Below are 19987 nucleotides of genomic sequence, written 5' to 3'. Positions count from 1 at the left end.
GGAGATTAATGAAACGCCATGAAAGCTCCATTCGATGTAAACGGTCGAGCCAGTGTTTGATGTAACGCCATTAGCGTCCCTTCTAAATTTTTCTCCCCATCAGCTTTCCAGCTTTCCTCCTCCTGCTTTTTCCAGAATCCTGTATGAAGAACCTTGGATCATTAGTGCCGCCCTGCGGACACCGGCTTTCTATTCTGCTGACCCGTTCAAACTCGGTTTTCAAACCGGATCGACTCAAATTTTCTGCGATCAGAGATGTTTTCCTTAACTCATTGTCGAGGGCAGCTGTGTGAAAGAAGAATCGAATGATTTCTGGTAAAATCAATTTCCTTGACAAATCACCGTTATTAACGATCGATCCTGCGTTTGCATGATTCCAGCTCAATGACACTTGTGCACGTTGGTCCATTATCTTCAAGAACCAACGAGAAGTTATAATTTTCATCCAACGTCGATCAAACTCGGAAAATAATTACTCGTCAAGAATCGAGGTTTTTCTTCAAGTTCGTTGGAACCACGAGTGCAAAAGTTGGGTGCATTTTGGCTCCATTGTGCAATAGGGACGCAAAACGGGCAACCGTAAATGATTACAGTTGACGATTTGAATTTTCGTGTGAGAGCGGACTTGGAGTTGGCCAGGGCTAGGTAGAAAACCATTAATTTATCGTAAACTCGAATATTGAGAGGGGATGGTTCGCCATTAGGGATGCAGTCTCACAATCTTGACCCTGGATAATCGTTGGACAGGTGATCACGGTATAAGCCGGACGGACAGTCACTGACCGGTAGGCCTGTACGATCGGGTCAAGGGTCAGCATCTCTCCCTTAATGCAAATGCCTCGCGCGATCCTTTGACAAAGAAAAAACAGTTCTGCCTATATATATATATATATATATATATATATATATACTCCAGTGTGCGTTACGACGAAGAAAAAACCTTGCAAAGATCGTTAAGAACGATTAAGATCGAATGGAAGATCGATACCTCTTATCATGGCTATTGACAAATTCAATCCGAGTCTGAATCTTGGCAAAAGTGGCGATAAGCAGTTGTATAACGTCGCTTGGAGATATAATTAGTGATAAAGGGAACCAATCGACGAAGGCTCTCACAGCGTTGCTCAGTCCCGTAATCAGCCGCTTCTCATTACGGAGTGGACTATTCTCATTGTAATTCCAACCCTGAAGTCGTCTTTTCCTCCCCCTCCCTCCTTACAGCGAAGCACTCTCGAGCCAGCACTCCTGGACGTGCCTTCGGGAATTTCTTTCAGCGACGATAAAACGGGACCTAATAAAGGAGAAAGTGTTATTAGGACCGTGTCCTTTGCTCGACGTCTTCAGCAAGGGTCTCGCAGTGTTCCAACCTCCAGAGACAAATCTCCCAAACCATTGAGCATCCCCCCCCTTGCATCCCTCTCCTTTAACCCTTTTTTAGGCCACACAAATCGTCGGAGAAAACTTGATACACTCCGCTCCAACGCGGTTCATAAATAAATTAATTAAGCTCGCTCGGGCAACTGATAATGTTAAAATAATACCACTGTAGGACAATGGGCTTGGCCCTAGGGCGACCGAGTCTACGCCACGAGTGTATATATATATTCGCAGTTCTTAAACTCGGCTCCTCCCGGCGAGTTAATTTCGCGGCATTAACAGTCGAAAGAGTGCGAACAAAAGGACTCCGAGGGTAGAGGAGCCAGATAAGGGAAGGAAGGAGGCAACACAGGAAATATGAACACGCTCGTAATATAGACGCCAGCCACCACCCTGCCACGTTCCCTTGCCACTCTGCTCTCTTCTGCCTCCCTCGACGGACACTCGCTGTCTCTTTCCCCCTGTATCTTTCGCCTCTCGCCCCACGCCGCTTAATCTTTAACGCTTGCTTCCTCTTTTTCAGCCAGAACCAACGCTTCCTCCTCTGGCCTCGCCAAAATTCATACTCCGATGACTATCGTTGCTGATCGAACGATCAATACAATTTCTATGGAGATTGGATCGAAGCTGATGACTGCACTTGCATCGCTAGTCGAGATACGGGAAGTAAGCGATAAGAAAATTTATTTTCATTGCAGAGAAACTTGGTGGGTTTCCGGTAAATGCTTACGACGATTCGACAAAAGTTTCTTGTGTTTTGGACGGGGTAGGTGACGAGCCTTGGAGGGTCGACACGTGGGAATTTGTAAATGCATATATATATATATATATATATATATAGGTGTATATGGCGAATTCCAGTATACGAGAGGAAACAATAGTCGGTGAGAATTTGCAGAAACAACAGAAGGCGATTTAGACACGCGTTGACGGAAACGGCGGGACCTATAGTTGCACAGTGGTGCAACGTCACTACGCTACGCCACGTACCCTCCTCGACTCTTGCAAGAGCGGAGAGTGCACCGTGCCGAGTGTAACAATTTCGATAAATCATTTCTAGCGTCTGGCGCGTTAAAAGCAGCCTGTATACGTGTGTGTTTCCGTGATTTCGTGTGCGTGTGTCGCAGCGAGACGTCAAGGAGGGCGTGCGCGCGCGTTGTGTATGGTCTGTGGGGTGGGCGAAGAGGCCTCGACAAAATCGGAGCATTATAACTGTGTAAGAGAGAGAGAGAGAGAGAGAGAGAGAGACGTTAGTGGTTGTCGAGGGGCGAAGAGAGGGGGTTGCGAGATCGGTACACGAAAGTCGAGAGAGAAAGGGAAGTAAATACGGGTGAAAAAGAGGGTAGCTTCGGGTCGAATTCACGTATGAGCGAGAGGAAAGGAGGAGGGGGGGGGGGGGAGGGAGAGAGAGAGAGAGACAGAGAGTAGTTTAACACAAAAAGTAATTATGGGATGGTTTCCGGTAATCATATCTAGAACGCATTGAATGAGCGCATTGTTGAAACACCCCTTCACCGATTTACACTTGTGCGAGCACCCGGCTCTGCCGGGCGCATACTGGGATTTCCACCCTCGGTTGCTCGCACGCATGTGGTCGGTCGAAGCCTCTGCGACGGGCCACGGAGGTAACGGCTACCTAACCGCACCGGAGAGCTTCCCGTTTCCCCTTCCTTCGGCTCCCTCACCTTTTCTTTCAGCCCCCCCCCCCCCCCTCTACTCACCGTCCAGCAACCCCCACCCCGATACGCTTACCTAACTGCTGATCCTCGTCCTCTTCGCCCTTCCACCCCACACCCTTCGAGCTTTCCGAGCCTACCACGAACATTCGCGAAAATGTCTCAAAATCGTCATCGCGTTACTCGCTCCGTTATTCCTATTATTATTTTTTTAGAAGATCGCTGCGTGAAATCCAACGCTATACCCTCGCTATCCTCTCTTTTATAACAATCCTTTTTCATCATTTTTCCATATGGATCAACGCGATTGATCTCGTGCGAGAAGAATAACCGAATCTATCGTTCTCCAAACTAGGCTTATACAGGGGTTTTTTGTTCATGCACGTGTGTGTGTGTAAACTATTGTTGCTATTCTATTTGTAGAACAATTTTTTTTTTCATTGTTGGTATATGTATGTTTTCGGTGTAATGGATCTTGCAACGGGGACGCTGCGTGTTTTAGAGACGATCAAGACGCACAGTCCACCTTATAAATTACATGCGGCAGTGGAGAATATTTAAACACGTCCTTGTTTGGAGTTTGTTAACGAGCATCCCCCCGCGAAAGAGCGTAACGATACAGTGGAAATTGAAGTTATATGTGGGTATCCAAACTGTTGATCTGCTATTCTCGCCGTGTACCCTACAGACTTGAGATTTTTCGCAGAAACGAGCAGATATTTAGTCGCACGCTAGTTGAAAATAAAAGTGGTCTCTTTCTCTGTGCCAAATTATAGTAATCGCGTGGCAGACGAGAAACAGAAATAGCCCCACCGTCCCAAATTATTCTATTCTGTAGGAACGTACTTGGTTCTAAGATTTGCCGAAAATGGCTGATTTTATTTTGGCCAGCAACATTGTTGGTTAAAAATGAGAAATTAAATTTTGTGGAAAGAACGATCGCGGGGTACCAGGACGATAGTTGAAAATACGCAGGACGGAGGTGGAATTAGATTGCAGCTGACGATGCATGGCTTTAGAGCAGCCTAAATTTGACCCTTGACGTCACCGATGACTTTTAAGCTTGCGGATCAGTCAAAGGCCGCGTTATTGACTTTGGTTCAAAAGCGCGAGCGCCAGCAGTAGCAACTCCTCGCCTCGCCATCGTTCGATTCAACCGAGCGCTATTTTTGCGTCCCGGCGAGAAAACTTTCTACTCGAGTCGAGTCGTGCCAACGTGCCAAATTCCTCGAATGGCCGTTGAAAAGAGTTCTTTGTCGATGCCTAATGCAGCCTGGATGCACTCCATCTCTCGAAATTGTTGGATCGCGTTTTAGAACCACGCTGCATTCCGACGGAGCTGCTCAGCGATTGAAAAACGAGCAAGACTGACGACGAGTGTCTAAAAAAAGGCATTGGGCCCAAAATCACTTTGAGGAATCGTGCTGTTAAAAGCGTATCGAGAGCAGTCCATCTGTGAATCTTACACGAGACTTTGATGGTTGCGGACGTTAGGAAGCACAGTTTTAAAATGCGTGACTTAGGAATAAGGTATATCGAGCGGAGAATAAGAACCGGGGATGAAGATTTGGAAGCGAGTCACGGAGGAGGAGAAAGGGGTGAGGAGAGTTAAGGTTGAGGCTGATAGCGAGAGGATTCGGTGCAAGGTGGAGGAGAGCGATATAGCGGAGGAAAGGTCGGGTCGCGTGGGTGAGGGGGGAGGGTGGAGGAAAATATTGGATCCTGTTGGCAGGGAAAAACTATGTAGGCAGTGTGGCGAGAGAGCAAAGAGCATGACAGACAAGGGTGCAGGGTGCGACCCGACTGACCCAACCTCGGTGGCCTGGCCGCTTTCGGAGCTCTCGGCAGCCCTACTCCGGCCACCCCTACCCTCACCCTTAGCCCTAGGGGTGGAAGGAAGGCGGGCCGGCCCATTTTTCGCGCCCCACTTGACTCCTCTTCCCCATTGGCTGCCGCCCTCTCGCTCTGACCTCTCTTCCCTCAGCCACCGCAACCGCCTCTGCCCCTCGGCCCCCGAGCCGCTCTTCCACGGCTTCCGGTGCATCCAAACCCTTTTAACCAGCTACTGCTACTACCACTACTTTAACCATATACTCCACTCTCCCTCCCTCCCTTATTTTATTTCGCACAAGCCTCCTCGAGCAAACGTTCCTCCAACGATAATCTCGAAGAGTAACTATATATACACTCCTATACCTCAGCTGCGACTTGGACCCTGAAAAGGAGCAGATGTGGAAGTCGATAACCGGAAGAAGATGGCATAAAAAAATATTTCTACATTATGACAAGACGATAGCCAGTGACACGATAGAAACGTATATTGGTAATAGTACGATAATCGAGTCGAAGGAACAAGTTGGTAAGAGAGTGGATGAAGCTGAAGCGAGACTAGTAGTGGTGCACGGTAGTGGAAGTAGAAAAGGAGTTAGAGGGTACCGAGACATCGATGTACGGGGCAAGGGTGGAGTGGGGGGGGGGGGGGCAGGAGAAGGAGCAGGAGCACGAGAGTGACGAGAGGACTGGTGGCGAGAGGAGAGAGACAGAGAGAGAGGATCGAGAGGGAGCGAGAGATCTTCTGGTGGGGGAAAAGTTGAAGTCTGGTGTCGCGATCGGAACGCGTGTTGGCAGCGAGAGTAGGGCAGGTTCGTAGCCAATGAGAGTGGGTCCGGGGCGAGCCCGGTACTCGACCCCACCTTCGGTATCCATGGCAATCCGGGCAACCCGCGAGAAAGCCGCGAGGCCTCGGGGTGGTGGGGACTCAGGTCGGTGTCAGGGGTCGCCTTAGTCGGCAGTCGGTCTCTGGTCGGCCCCAAGAATAGTCGTATTGAGCCGGTAGTCGAGTATCACCTCTCTCTCTCTCTCTCTCTTTTCTCTCTCTCTCTCTCTCTTTCTCTCTTTTTCTCTCTCTTCTTCCACCGCTATCATCCCTCACTCTTCCCCCTCTCTTTCGCTCGCTCGGTTGCTCTTTAACTCTATCACTCGCTTACTTTCCCCTACCCCCTCCTTCCTCCCTCCCCCCTCTCTCTCTCTCTCTCTCTCTTTCTCTCTTTCTCTATCTTTCTCTCTCTCTCTCTCTCTCTCTCACTCCGTATCACCCATCGACTCTCTCCTCGCCTCTCCCGCCCGGAGGGACGACGAAGCGGGACGTTCAAGCTACGCGAGAGACCGCGTGCGCCCGCGCGCGCACCCACCGCACAAGGATCGTCTCTCTCACCCAGTGATCGCCCCGACTTTTACCTACGCGCCACGTACAGCGCACGCACGCACCAGCTCACGCGTGCACGCGTGCTACACCGGTGTATCCCGGGCGTAAATTGTGAACCATCAACCGCGAGCCACACACACGCGCGTTCTCTCGGACAGGATTTATATATCGAGGTTTTAAGGCTGTTGGAAGGTGTCGACCTTGACTCGGCAGAAACGGTCGTCGTGCACGAGGTGCCAGCCTGGACAACCCCGGTGGTAACCCCCGTCCTCGACCCGGTGCAACGTCGTCCCCGCCGCTCGATCCTCGCTCCAGTTGAAAATTCGTCGAGGAACGTCCCGGAGTCCTAAGTGTGAACGGTGGTACCGGAAGTTGGATCGATCGTCTCGCGAGTGTCGCACTGGAGAACTTTTGCGGCGATTTACTCGAGGAACTCGCGCGAACGAGCCAAAAGAGTGATTTTTAAATGGACCACTGGCGCCGGAAGTGTTTGCACCGGTGCTCGCCGGTCGACGAGGCAGTCTTCGCCAGACACCACGGCCCGGGAACGTCCATGTTCCGCACGACGGACAACGACGACCTTTGAGAGGACAATCGAGAGTTCCGGATCGTCGAGATTCGGGAACGCGGTCGAGGTTGCTCGAGGAGAATAGTTCAGTGAAAAGCGGTGACTGTGTGAAGAGTGTTAGAGTGACTGGCAGAAATATTGCAGTGAGAGTATATATATACAGGGTATATGATAGATCAAAGTGCTAGTGTGGAACGATCGACGGGATAGAGAGATAAGGGAGTGTGGGAGAGAAAGGGATAAGGTTGCGGATATAGAGAATCGTCGAAGAGGTAAACCGAAGTGAGAAGAGATAGAGCAGAAGCAGAAGAAGAAGAAGGCGTTGTGAAATTTGCCGAGGAGAAGCCGCCAGGGTGGTTCGAGGGGGGTCAGGAGGCGCGGACGCCCTGGCGACTGCCGGGGTGGTTTACCCGGCCGCGACGGCGACGTTGTTCCCTGGCCGGGTGCCAGCAGGACACCACCACCCCGAGTTTACCAGCACGTTGGAGCTGGGGTTCCCGGCGCGTGCCACCACCGCCTCGATGGCGCTGGTGGCCCCGCCGCCCTCGTGGGCATCGCGGGACCCCGGGGCATCTCTTGGTACCGCGGGCACGGGTGGTGGACCCCTCCAGGTCGGTCCGCCACCTCCGATGCCGCCGACTCACCTCACACCTTCCGCCACTCCCGAGGATATCACGTGTCTCGTGCCCACGGGAACCGTCCTCAACCCTAGGGATCCCTTACCACCGAGCACCACCCCCGGAAGCCAGGCCAACAGCTCCCAGTCCGGAAGCTCCCAAACCGACAAATCGCCCAACATCGAGTGCGTCGTCTGCGGAGACAAGAGCAGCGGCAAACACTACGGCCAGTTCACCTGCGAAGGTCAGTCTGCTCTTCAGCATCCACTTTTCTCACCTGTCAAACTCTTATTATCGCATTTATATGTATGATACTTCCGAAGAGATTCGTTTCATGAGAATTCCTCCTCGCCAACGTTGCGTTCCTAAAGTTCCTACAGAAACACGAAGAGTCTTTCGAATTACACCGCAGTCGCGACCGTCTCGTTCCTAACGTCCCCGCGCGACCAAGTTTTTTCTCGCACTTCCGGAAGGGCCCTGGATATCTCGGGTACCAGCGCGCGCCACGCACGACAAGAAACGCACGCACGCACGCACGCATGCACGCCCTTCCGAGAACCTCCTCTCTCTCTCTCTCTCTCTCTCTCTCTCTCTCTCTCTCTGTCTTTCTCTCAGCGTGTGGTAAACAGGGTATCCCTTACCTGTCCCGACAATTTGTCACCGCGCCAGAGCAGCAAAACTCATTCGCATCAGAATGGTCGACACCTTCCTTAATGCTCGTGCGACTGCATTAATTTATTCAATGCGTTCTAAAGAGAGATTCGGATGAGAGGCTGAGGTAATTTCCTGTCGAGCACAAGCTAAAGAACTAGAGAGAGAGAGAGAGAGAGAGAGAGAGAGAGAGAGTGGCTGGTTACACCGGGCGTGGAGAGCAGGAAAAAACAAAGAGTCACCATTAATAACCCAGTGGGGTGTTCCCCGGAACGCTTACACGTCTCTTACGAGGCTAATAACGATGTAATAGGGCTGGCCAAATGAAGCGAAGAGTGTACCGTGCGTATATACGCGTTATTCCTGCAGGAAACACAAAGAAGAGGCTAAACCACCGCGCGCGATTGGCGCGAGCTCTCTTCCTTGCCACCCTGACTTATTCTCGACGGTATAATACAACCTATATATATATATATATATATAGTTGCTTCCGAGCGAATCTTTTATCAAGGTGGATATTCCTCGAATCCGTGCGTGTAGACAAATATTAGCAGTTAATTATCGTTCCAAGGGCCATAAATCAAGAGTAATAAATTACTAGGTTATTATTAAATTACAACGATAAATCTCCATAAACGAATATATCGATAAATTATTGCTCCAGCGTCGAGGATCGGTGCGATTAATCGTGTAGCCAGCGAGTAACGACCAAGAGCCCATCCACTTTCGTGATAAAATTCTACCGGAAACCGATCTTGATCGCCGGGAATATAGAAGCAAATTCGTTGTTCTTGAGGAAGAATGAGGTTTGGTTGGTGGTTGTCGAGGAGGAGTGGAACTTGAAGAGTGTTTTTCGGGGGAGATGCAAGAGTGTGTATATACAGTGCGGTTTGTGTGTGGCTGTCGATCGAGAGACGGTTGGCCGAACGTTAAATCATTAATAGTGTTGGAGGCGCGCTGTCGAGCGAGGGTCAGCCGTACAGACTCGAAGAGGGTAACGAAGAAGAATGTCGTGACTCTCGTACGGATAGGTAGACGAATTCTGCTTAATCGAAATCTACAGCTCCCTCGGAAATCAGGAGTTATGTCCTCCCACGGGCTTACCGCTATTCTCCTGGTGCACCCTATTATCCTGAATTACGCCTTATTGATACCGGATTGCCCGTGGTAATTTATTTCTCGCGTGTGATTTAGCGCACCGGAGATCCGTGATTAACGACGCGTGCCTCGATTTTCCGGACCAACGGTTCTCCTCGCGGACCACGAAAAGCCGGGACCGTTTGATTTTCAAGGTCACAGGATTTTTTTAAGAATTTTATCGAGTTTTTGAAGAAGTTTCGTGGCTCTTCAGGGTGTGTCGTCGGACGTAGTCCGACGGGGACTCTGCAAGGTCCGACGTATCGCCGAACGCACCACACACTCTCTCTCTCTCTCTCTCTCTCTCTCTCGATGTAACGCGCGTCTAGTCGACTCGTCGCGTCGACTGACAGCGGAGATGCGATTCCTGATAGCAATTAGCGAGAAATGTCCACTCGTGCCATAACTCCCAACGAATATGATTTGCTTGACGAATAGCTCGTTAACGCGTGATAATTGCGTCTCCTCGGGTACGAATTGCCTCGACTCGCGTTTCCACGAAAATATTACGCGCGCTGACGAATGGACCAAGCTTCTTCAGGGTATATCGTTAAACAAATATATAATACCCGCGTTAATAAACTCGGTGGTTAGTTTCTTGCTAGATAAAAGTGATAACGGTTGAGAATGTATGTATATTCGTCGAGGCGAGGGACCATTATATGGTTTATTGCCGAAGAAACACTATTAAGAAAGATGCGAGTGTGGGAAATTCACAGGGTCCGGGCAATGTTTTACGGATACGGTATCCGATGAGTTGCGAGTATAAGGAAAGTTGGTGAATTTTTCCTCGTGGTCCTCGGACTTGCGTATATATATAGTAGTAGTTGTCCGGGTCGTTCTCGTCGCCATCTTCGTCGTCGTCGTCGTCGCCGTCGCAGGACTGCACGGAGAAACGCTCATTAAAATTCATGACCCTCTCTCTCTTTTCTTCCCAAGCTGAAGAGCACACATATATAGCATATACCCCATAGAGGTATGCGTGCTGGTGCAAGGAGTACGCTTCGGCGTGCGTTTACGGGAGGCTAAAACGCAAGAAGCCAATAACGTAAGATACATAGGAGGGAGAGGGGGAATAATCGTGGCTGGAGATTCGAGAGTGCGGTTAAGAAACGTTCCCGGTACGAGGCCGCAGACCACGAAGAGCTCCAGACATCCCTAATGACGTTTATTATCGCGGGAATTATTCTAATAAGCGTGGGGCGAGGCGAAAAAAACACACATACGCTATATACTATATATATATATATATATATATGCCTTTTTACGCCTTTTACATTTAACCTCCTCGCTGCTTTCTTGCTCCAGTTCGCCACTCTACAATTTTTCTCTTCCGCTGGCAATGATGTAAGAGAGTCTCCGAATGACATTAGTCACTCGTTCCTCGGACCAGCTCTCGCAACAAATTAAAATTGGTACCAACCTCTGCAAACCGTGCCACGTGTTTACCAAATATCCAGGTTACGATATTTTAACTCTATTCGTCCTCGCGAGCCACGGATATTCCAAAATAACGCTTCTTTTGTAATCACCCGTTGCAGTAATGGGGATAAATTACCGGATATTTCGTGTATAATTGAATCTGTATTAAAACGACGAGATTATATCTGGACCGGGTGAACGAGCCTCCCTATCTTGCCTGGTTTTTGTTGAAAATCCAATTTAATAGGGACGCATTTATTTTTGGTAGAACGCCCATTGTACATCGCGTGGGGGAGGGGGGGGGGGGGGAATAATCGTTATTTAAGTCAATTTACAACTGCGCGCTGCATTATACCGCAGTGAGAGCGCAACATTTTCTTGATCGCGTTGTACACGGGTCGCAACATAAATCGTTGATAATCAGCGCGACGTGTCAGTGAACGTTCAAAGTGGGCTTGTGTGCGTGCAGGGGAATGCCATTGCGGATTGGAAACGAGAGAGAGAGGTGTGCTATATATATAACACAGCCGAGGGAGAGAGATGGAAAAAGTGCATAGAGAGGAGATATCGCTGGACGATTAAATAGCAATGTAGCAGAGTGCGGAGAACGTCCATAGGTGCACCTGCTGTTCCGCGTGGATCCCGGTCATCGAGAGCGGCGACTCCACGCTCGTGCAGAACGTCCGAACCGTTTCCACTTGTGCGGCAGCGGTTTGCGAGCTTCGCGTGTATAATCTTCGCTGTGTCCCGTCGAGACCCACCACTGCACTCTTTTGCGTTGAGAACTCTTCGGCAAGTACAGATGTTGCTGGAACAACGGGAACCAGCGACGAGCAAACTCTGCATCGACATCCAGCGAATCTTCCTAAACTGATTGATTCATGAACGGAAGTTTCGAGGAAACGCAGAAGGACTCGTTTGTTTGTTTATCGCTTCATCCTGTGCGATCTTTCTGTAAGCATCGTTGCGTTTGAGAAACTGCGTATATATAGCTGTTATATTATGTATATATATATATATATATATCTAGTGGTAATTCGATCGATGCCAGTGGAAGATACGAAAAGAGGGGGGATAAGTGGAGGATTTATTTGGAATTATGAGGAAATAGTTGGTAGCAGCGGAGCGTACAGTGGATGGGAAGATAGCCGAAGGAGTCGTGGTGGAAATAATTGGTAGTGATGTGGAGGCAGAGGCGACAGGGCACATCGGTCGCGTGCCCACCTCGTGGAAACAGTCGCGAGATGTACTCGGATATCCTAATGGACCTACGTTTCTCCGGCTAATTACGCGACTCGCTGCGACGAGCCCTCCTCGCGGCTCCAACCTCCGGGTGCAGCGGACTCTGACGCACGGACGACCCTCTCTTCAAGGTACACGCTCGTCCAACGAGCTTCGAGAGTCGAAAAAGCAGACTAGTAAATAATCAGTGCACCGTATAATAATTTTTCTTTCCTTTTTTGTGTATCATGACCGATGGAGTCGTTCCACACGCTCCCTAATTCCCCACAATTTGTTCGGACCTCGTCCAATGAAGATTTGACTGGTGAAAATTGTTGGCTCGTCCCCGTTAATTGAACCGCCGAGCTATACGAGGCTGCGAGAGTATTACTGCATTAACGCAGGCTGTGGTCGTTTCAATTACAGGCGTGCCAATGATATTTGTTGTTTCGTGGTGTGTGTGTGTGTGTGTGTGTATAGCGATACCTTAATAAAATCTGCTGATAATTTCTACTGGCGATAATCCTGATTGCTTCGAGTAGTACACATTCTCCTCGAAGGCCACGCAGGAGGACGAGTTGGACTCGCGTTCTCTTATCTACCCCACCCCTTCTCTATCTCTCTCTCCCCTTTCTCTCCTACACACACACACACACACTTGCAACGAACAGGTCCGCATTTTCAACTGTTCTTTTTATCTCGCTGCTTCATTCTCGAGACCAAGGACTCCGTGGCTTAAATGTGCCAATTAACATGGAACACGACTGATAACATAATTCTCCAATCGTTAACATTGAATATCTGGGTTTGTGGAAATGGATAACGGATGAAGCTACCGTGCGCGCTTTACCTCGGGACTAAACGAATATTGATAATGATAATAATAATAAAAGAGTAGCTATATACACTAGATAAAATATCAGTCTCTCATTATTTAGCTTTCTCGATGCAATTCTCGCGTTACTCACTTTCACGCTTCCTCGAGTTCCGTCTGCGAGTCTCGCGTGGATCGGTGCTGAGGAACAGTTATAATAAGCAAGAAATCCATCGATATCAGCGATTGGTTAAAGACGTTATTACAGAGGAACGAGCCAGCAGCTTCCCGCTGTTCTCCGAGGGAATAATTTTTGCGTCGGTACACTTGCACTGCCATGGTGCACGGTTCTAGGAATCATCCATGAATTATATATCTATATAGATATATAGGATCCACGATAACCTGGCCCACCATCCCAATAAACCGCGTCACGAGCGAGTCCTGACAAATTGGCAATAATTCGCTATCGTTTGACATCGCTTGACATCGAAATCAGTCCGTCGACGTAATAAAGTGATCGCCGACAATCGGCATGATTACGCCAATGAACGTCCAATGCGGAATGCATTTACAACGAAGCTGCAACGGCTCTTGTATGATTTTCAATCAAACGGATCACAAGCATCGAGCACTGCGTCATCCACCCATCAAAGCGCCATATTCATTTTTCTTATCGTAGCATTCCTTTTCACAAAGACCTTCTCATCCTCTCTATCTATACTCCCTCTCTCTGTCTGCCTTCATTCATAAATAATAATCCATTAGAAACAATACTCGGTTCTTCGTACACCTATATAGAACTATATCGATTACGGAATTAATCCGATAAATACATGTCCAATGCATATTATTATTATTATACACTGTACATCGAGAGGAATTCAAATGGACGTTGAATATTCCTGCAGGAACTAATGATGATCGCTCGAGTTCCGGTTATAGATACAGTCGATGATCGGAGGGATTACGGGAATGATCACTGGGCGGAAAATTTAGCGTCCGGAGGATTTTCAATAAACCTTGAAGAGGATCGTCGTCGTCAGGACGAAGCATATCTCGTCGACCCGGAGACGAGGAAAAAGGTTGAGGGAAGAAAGCGATAAGATCGGGAGAGGCTCGAACCATTAAACGGCTCTGTTTCCCGTGCGCGTCCTCGTCTATTACGTAAGCTCGGCCCCTGATTGGCACGTTGAACGCGCGTTTCGCTGATACGCGTCATTATGCGTTCCGCGATGAAGCTCTGTAACACACAAGCTATGCTGTATCCGTGGCCCGATGAAGGATCGACTAGATCGCGCAAACATCCATTTACCTTATTTTCTCAAAGGCGTTAACTGGAGTTATGATGGCACTTAAAAGTTAGCCGGATTATTCAGCCGCCAGCAAAGAGCACGCATGAATAATCATTTTCTGCCTTATCATTAATATTTATCTTTATAAATATTAATTACGATCCTTATCGCATTATCGCGTACGATAAATCCCGAGATTCCTTTTTCCGTATGTTCGATATCGGGAGCAGTGGGAGGGATCTTCCAGGAGGAACCGAGTGACGCAAATCCCGAGGGAACGATGAGAATTTTGATCGTTGTTGGGATAATGATTCTGTGGATGAGTCGGAATATTGTTCTGGTAACGCGGTGACCTTGAGGAGTGACATGGGACGTTGGAAGGTGTCGAGAGCCGCGCGCGTGGCGTTTTATTCGCTATATCGAAACGACGGATTCTTCTTGCCATGTGTAACAACTTGAAGAAGGGTGGGTGGGTAGGTGGGGGGTGGGGAGGGGGTCGTTTATAAGGAACCAGCAATTTTTTCGGTCACGGAGAATCCGGCATCGAAGCAGCTCGCTCGGAGGATGTGGCTAAACTATAATTAAAACGCTGGCCGGATCATTACGCCGCAGCGGCGATAAATTATGACTTTTACGAGGTTCCGAGCAAGGCCAACGCTGCCGCAAGAAAAGGTGCGTGCGGTTACGGATTTTGTCGACAAATCGCGCTGTACTACAACGCGAGCTACCGCTTCACGGAATTTAACGATCACATTCGGAGAGCCGGAATAAAAACAAAATTAACTGCTTGGATTCGGCTCATTTCACCGTTTAAGCTGAAATTATGCTAACGACGCGCGAGGCGATCCTCGGCGAAACCGTTAGAGGAAGCAATCGATTCTTGCCAGGAGTTGTGCACTGTCAGACCGTACAAAAAGGATGGACGACAGGTTTTGCGTTGACGTAGAAATATTTTGATTAATGATGCGGCGTTTTTCTCGCGCGGGCCAGCGCACCTATGCTACATACATATATATAGCATATGTATAGTATACAACGGAGCGGCCCGTTTCCAAAACCGGCCGGCCGGTCGGAGCTCCTCTATCGGGCCCCTTTACCGCACGCTTTATATATATATATACACAGGAAAGATTCCTGCGTCAGGATATATACGGGTTGATTCACCTCGCATCGGGGTTATTGCACAAACACACTTGGCAGCAGGTCCTATACACATATACAAGCAAAGACTCCGCAGAGGGATAAACGTTTTCGATGGGTCCTGGGAAATTTCGTAGGGTGGCCCCGTGGGCCGGGAAACTGGTCTCCGGCGACGGTCAACTGGTCAAGGATAATGCAAACCCTTCGCTACCAGTCGCGTTAAATGTCCCGGGACATTATTTCACCGGCTAAATAATACCTCGATCCGGAGGCGTGTGTGTTAACGTCCGACCAGTCCGACCCGTTTCTATGCATATTTCAAAGCTGACCAGTGCTGGCCGTGCCGCGTTGCGTCGTCTTTCTCGTAGGAGGGGGGAGGGGGGGGGGGGGGTCTGTAGTTGCTCCGCTGGCCTTTTCAAAACAGAGAAATCGCCCAAGCGAGCATCCAGAGATCATTAACCGAACTTTGATCCTGTTGCCTTAACATTGAATCATACACCGTGTCGGTTTCTTCATCGTCTCCCAGCTGTACGAAACTGTATGATATATATGGAATACAGTAAAAATTGTATTTCACTCCCTCACAACCTTAATCCCGAAGTTGATAAATGGAATTGAGTGTAAAAATAGAAATTTGTGACTATATATATATATATATATATATATATATATATATATAGGGAAGTTTGAAGGTTCCAGCGGAGAGTGGCAGCTCTCTTCAGGGCAGGTCTATCCGGGAACCAGACCGTAAATCAGAGAGAGTCTCGGCGCGACGGGACTAGGGACATAAAGCTGGGTCTTAATCTTCGAAGCGGATAGTCGCCGTGATTCCGTACAATTCGAACGAGATGTCCTCCGCGTACGGGATTCATCCGGCGAATTCGCTCGGAGAGACTCGCATTAATCTGCCGATTACAGGAGCCCGGGACCTCCCATTCGGAGTACGTCCACCGGAACACGGTCCTTCGTCTTCGGTTATTGCGCAATAGTCGTTCGAGCCGGATCCTCGATCCTCCGTCGCGTTGCGTGGCAGCGGGGAATCCTCCTCGACGCCGCTCGAAATTATTAACCGCGCAAAAACCGAAATCAACGATTTGTAATGCCGCGTTCGGAGAATGTAAAGTGCCATTTTATATCCGAGCTTAACGACGTTTTCGGCGCAAAAAAGCCTCTAATAAGCGCTAATTAGCGCTGCAATTAGGTACTCCACTGGAGAACTCCGAGATAAGGTCATTATTTCCCGAGGGACTTTATGTGCTTGTGGAAAAAATCTCGGTTCTTCGTTTGGTACTATATATATATATATATATATATATATATATATATATATATGGCCACAGGTACGGTCGGGTAAATATCGAACGGTCTTCGAGAGGCGACTGTGTTTTTTTTTTCGCTCCGGGCCTTTGCCACATTTTCGTGGGATCGATCAATCACCCAGCGACTCGTGCAACGTACAACGGTGTGTGTTTCAGCTGTAATTAACCGCGCTGAGGATAATCGGTATAGATCAGAGGCGCCGACGGGGCGCGAGATCCTAACGCCTCTTCAAGATAGGCGCTGCACCCTGAAGAGCTACGATCGCTAGAAACGAATTTCTAGCCCATCAGCCGGTGTCTAATTACCGAGGCTCTTTGTGTTCGCGAGATTATAGCCAACATATATATATATATATATATATATATATAGAACCCCCGCTGCTCTTCATCGTATCCCGATTTTCCCGTAATAATTCGCTGGAGAACGGTCACCGTTCGGGTTCGACCTGAAGGAACCACCAGCTCCGGGATGCGTATTGTTTCACACGCTAAAGCTTGACAGAACCTTATATATATGTGTGTGTATCATTATCATGTCCCGTTTTGTCCCTTCCTCACCACCCCCTCATTTCCGAGCATTGCCACCTGTGCCGTGCACTCGCACCTATTCCCACCCGACTCCTGACCACGTGCACTATACACACACACACACACACTTGAAAATCCGTTTTATCGAATTGTTACACGTGTAATTCCGTATAGAAAGAGAAAAATACACACTCGATATCACGCTACGGTTATATATACATCCACCTCCCACGGGCGGTATTTGCATAATGTGCAAATTATGGATATTCGAGTGGAAAAGTGGTATCGGGACGCCGAGGCACGGAACATAGGAAGTTGCAAAGTAGCGAATCGAGCGCATCGGGGAGGTAGCGCGAGAATCGAGGAACCGAGTCACGGGGCTGTTTTACATTTTGGTTAATTCGCCGACATTCCGAGCGGTAAACACCGCAGAGTCTCGCCGCGGAACGAACGTTACCAAAGAATGTCCCTCGGTACAATTATAGTAATTACGCGGTGTGTGGGTAAACTAGTGTTTAAGACGGGATATTATTTGTCGTGGATTATACGTGACGTTGGTACGAGTCACGTTACACCTCCGAGAGCACGGCAATCGCAGAAAGTATATTATAGTCGTTCTAGCGAGCTTTTTTTCAAACTGCCCAATCCAGCAGGATGATATAGCGTGGCCTCCGGTGCAATTATACCTTGCGCGCGACTGTTTCGGTGGAATCTGTTCTGGTGACGAAGGAAAGATATATATATATATATATATATATACTCCAGCTGAATCACTGTCGTACAAAGGGGGGGGGGGAGGCGGGTGCTGCACACGGAGTAAAATTGAAAGGGACAAATGAAGTAATTGCGGTAAGAAGAAGGAAATGGGAGAAAGGTTAACGTGTCACGCTAATTTCTGCAATACTGCTTTGTTATTATCGTTTGATGAGCGGAAATGAAGAGTTCAGGACTGTGCTGCACGGCGTGCGTTTGTCCCATAGAAATTTGGACATTTAAATGATAAGCCTCGTGGCGAGAGAGGAAATCCAATTCTGCTGCGAGTGGCTTTAATGGTCCCAAAGAGAGAGAGAGAGAGAGAGAGAGAGAGAGATAGTACCGAGCAGCGAAGGGCTTCTTCTTTCTCCGAGGTTCCTCGTATTCCTCTTATTCTTGCGCTTATACTTACAGCTGTGCAGACTTATACACACAGCGACTCTCTCTCTCGTGGAGGCTCGTGTCTCTCCGACTTACCCTAACCCAAACCCCGGCAAGTTGGAAGAAGCCAGACATCCTGCATGCCCTGCGGGCTAATCGGTCTAATGAGATCATATTATATTATTCCGACTTTACTAATCTTTATTAATCCCATTTCTACTCCGCTCTCTCTCTCCTGTATATCGCGTATTTCGCCAAATGAATTGTTTCCTGGAACAAGCTCGGAGAATTCTGTTTGCCTACAGCCACTTGATAAACTGCGGACGCTAATTGCGAGTGCGTCTCCCTCGCAGGAACAATGCTGATCGGCGGAATAAAAACATACGGCTCTTAATACGTATTTACTTATCTTTTCAAATGCATTTTAAATTTCCAACCACGCGAGACCGCGCGGACCGGCCAGCGAGGCTCCCCTATTCCGCGTTTCCGCTATTCTGCAATCTAACGAGCCATTATAAAACATTCAACCTTACTGCCTGTGTATACAGCTATATTTATATACGTTTATACTTGTAAAGATGACAGGAACTTATTATCAAGATCGTTCGCCATAATATTCCGGACACTTTCGTTTCTGCTTATCCTATACGTTATATATATATACACGTATCTACTATATATATGACTTAAATAAATTTCTTCCTACATTTCACTTTAGATTTTCTCACAAGATCCAATGACCTTCCTTTAAAAAAATTCTTTCCTCGCATATTAAAAAATCGATCCAATTTCTTATTTTTTTTTCAACTAAACTATATATATATATATATATAAACAATTCATAACTCAACGAAGACTGTGTCTGCTAGTTCCTATATATATATATATATATATATATAAAGGTAGAATCGGTGTGTAATGGTAATAATACCTGTTTGGAGAGATAGGTAAGGAGATAGAGCAAGAGAGTAGGAGGGGGGGGGGGGGGGGGGGAGGGTAGCCGGAGCAGCGCAGGAGAGTATAAGCATAGAATTACCTGACGCGACTTGGCCAGACGCATCCTCTGTGACCAATTATCCCACTAACGAACCCCGCGCGCCGCGCTATCTAGTCGCGCTGCCCCGCCGGGAGAGCGAACGGCTAATTAATTATAACAATGTCGTTAATTTTACGCTGCCGAGTCGAAACGTTACTGACCGGATCGCGCGCGGCTCCGCTTTTTTTTTCGACGTCGAAAACCTCGACAGTGCTATATATATACACTCCTCCGCGTTTGCGTCAAAGCATTTGGGTGTCAACCACCACCATCACACCAGGATCGAGCCACTCGGTCCACCGAGGATCGACGATTTACCACGTGCAAAACTACCAACACTCGCATGCAAATGAAGCACCTGCGTTATGCCGCGACTCGCAAAAACACTGCAACCAATATATATATATATAGCGATACCTTTTTCCCTATTCAAACCTCGCCATGCTTATCCTTTACCGTGCAATTTCCTGCATTCCACTAACTAAGGGGATTCCTCAAATATACCCGTCCGCTTTATGCTTCGGCACACTCTAAAGGATTTCTCCGCTCGAGTCGACCTTCGAGAATTTTCTTATCGCTGCGCACCTTGCGCGGAACGATTTTCAAACGTTGAATCGGTTCCTTTGAAAAATTCAAGGATCGATCGGGGAGTCGTTGGAAAATTTTATTATCGTGCGTTCTCCGGTAGTTGTAGATAGTTTGTTTTGGTATGGGTGCTTGGGTAATGAGATATGGAGTCATTCTTGGTGGCTAATGGAAGGATACTATATATATATATACAAGCTTTGTGTTTGGAGTAATCTTGAACAGGAAAATCGTGTTGTACGAGCACCGCAGGAGTCGTCTC

General features: G+C 48.2%; 1 protein-coding gene across 2 annotated transcripts in view; it reads left to right on the top strand.

Annotated features, from left to right (window-relative positions):
* Positions 1-5988: 5988 nt before the first annotated feature.
* The window catches only part of svp (COUP transcription factor 2), a 91339-nt gene continuing 77340 nt past the window's right edge, over positions 5989-19987 (top strand). Inside the window, exon 1 of one of the 2 annotated variants that reach the window (XM_066735549.1) lies at positions 5989-7687. In XM_066735549.1, coding sequence (XP_066591646.1) covers positions 7348-7687 — 340 coding nt within the window. In that variant the 5' untranslated portion in view covers positions 5989-7347. The remainder of the gene's footprint in view (positions 7688-19987) is intronic. The other variant, XM_066735550.1, reaches the window with a different exon arrangement.

The sequence above is a fragment of the Prorops nasuta genome, unplaced genomic scaffold (genome assembly GCF_024137725.1).
Source record: "Prorops nasuta isolate Cenicafe-Biocafe unplaced genomic scaffold, Cenicafe_Pnas_1.2 PNAS00014, whole genome shotgun sequence".
Classification (NCBI taxonomy): Eukaryota; Metazoa; Arthropoda; class Insecta; order Hymenoptera; family Bethylidae; genus Prorops; species Prorops nasuta.
Note: the sequence above shows the minus strand (reverse complement) of the source record. Positions and strands in the feature narration are given on the sequence as shown.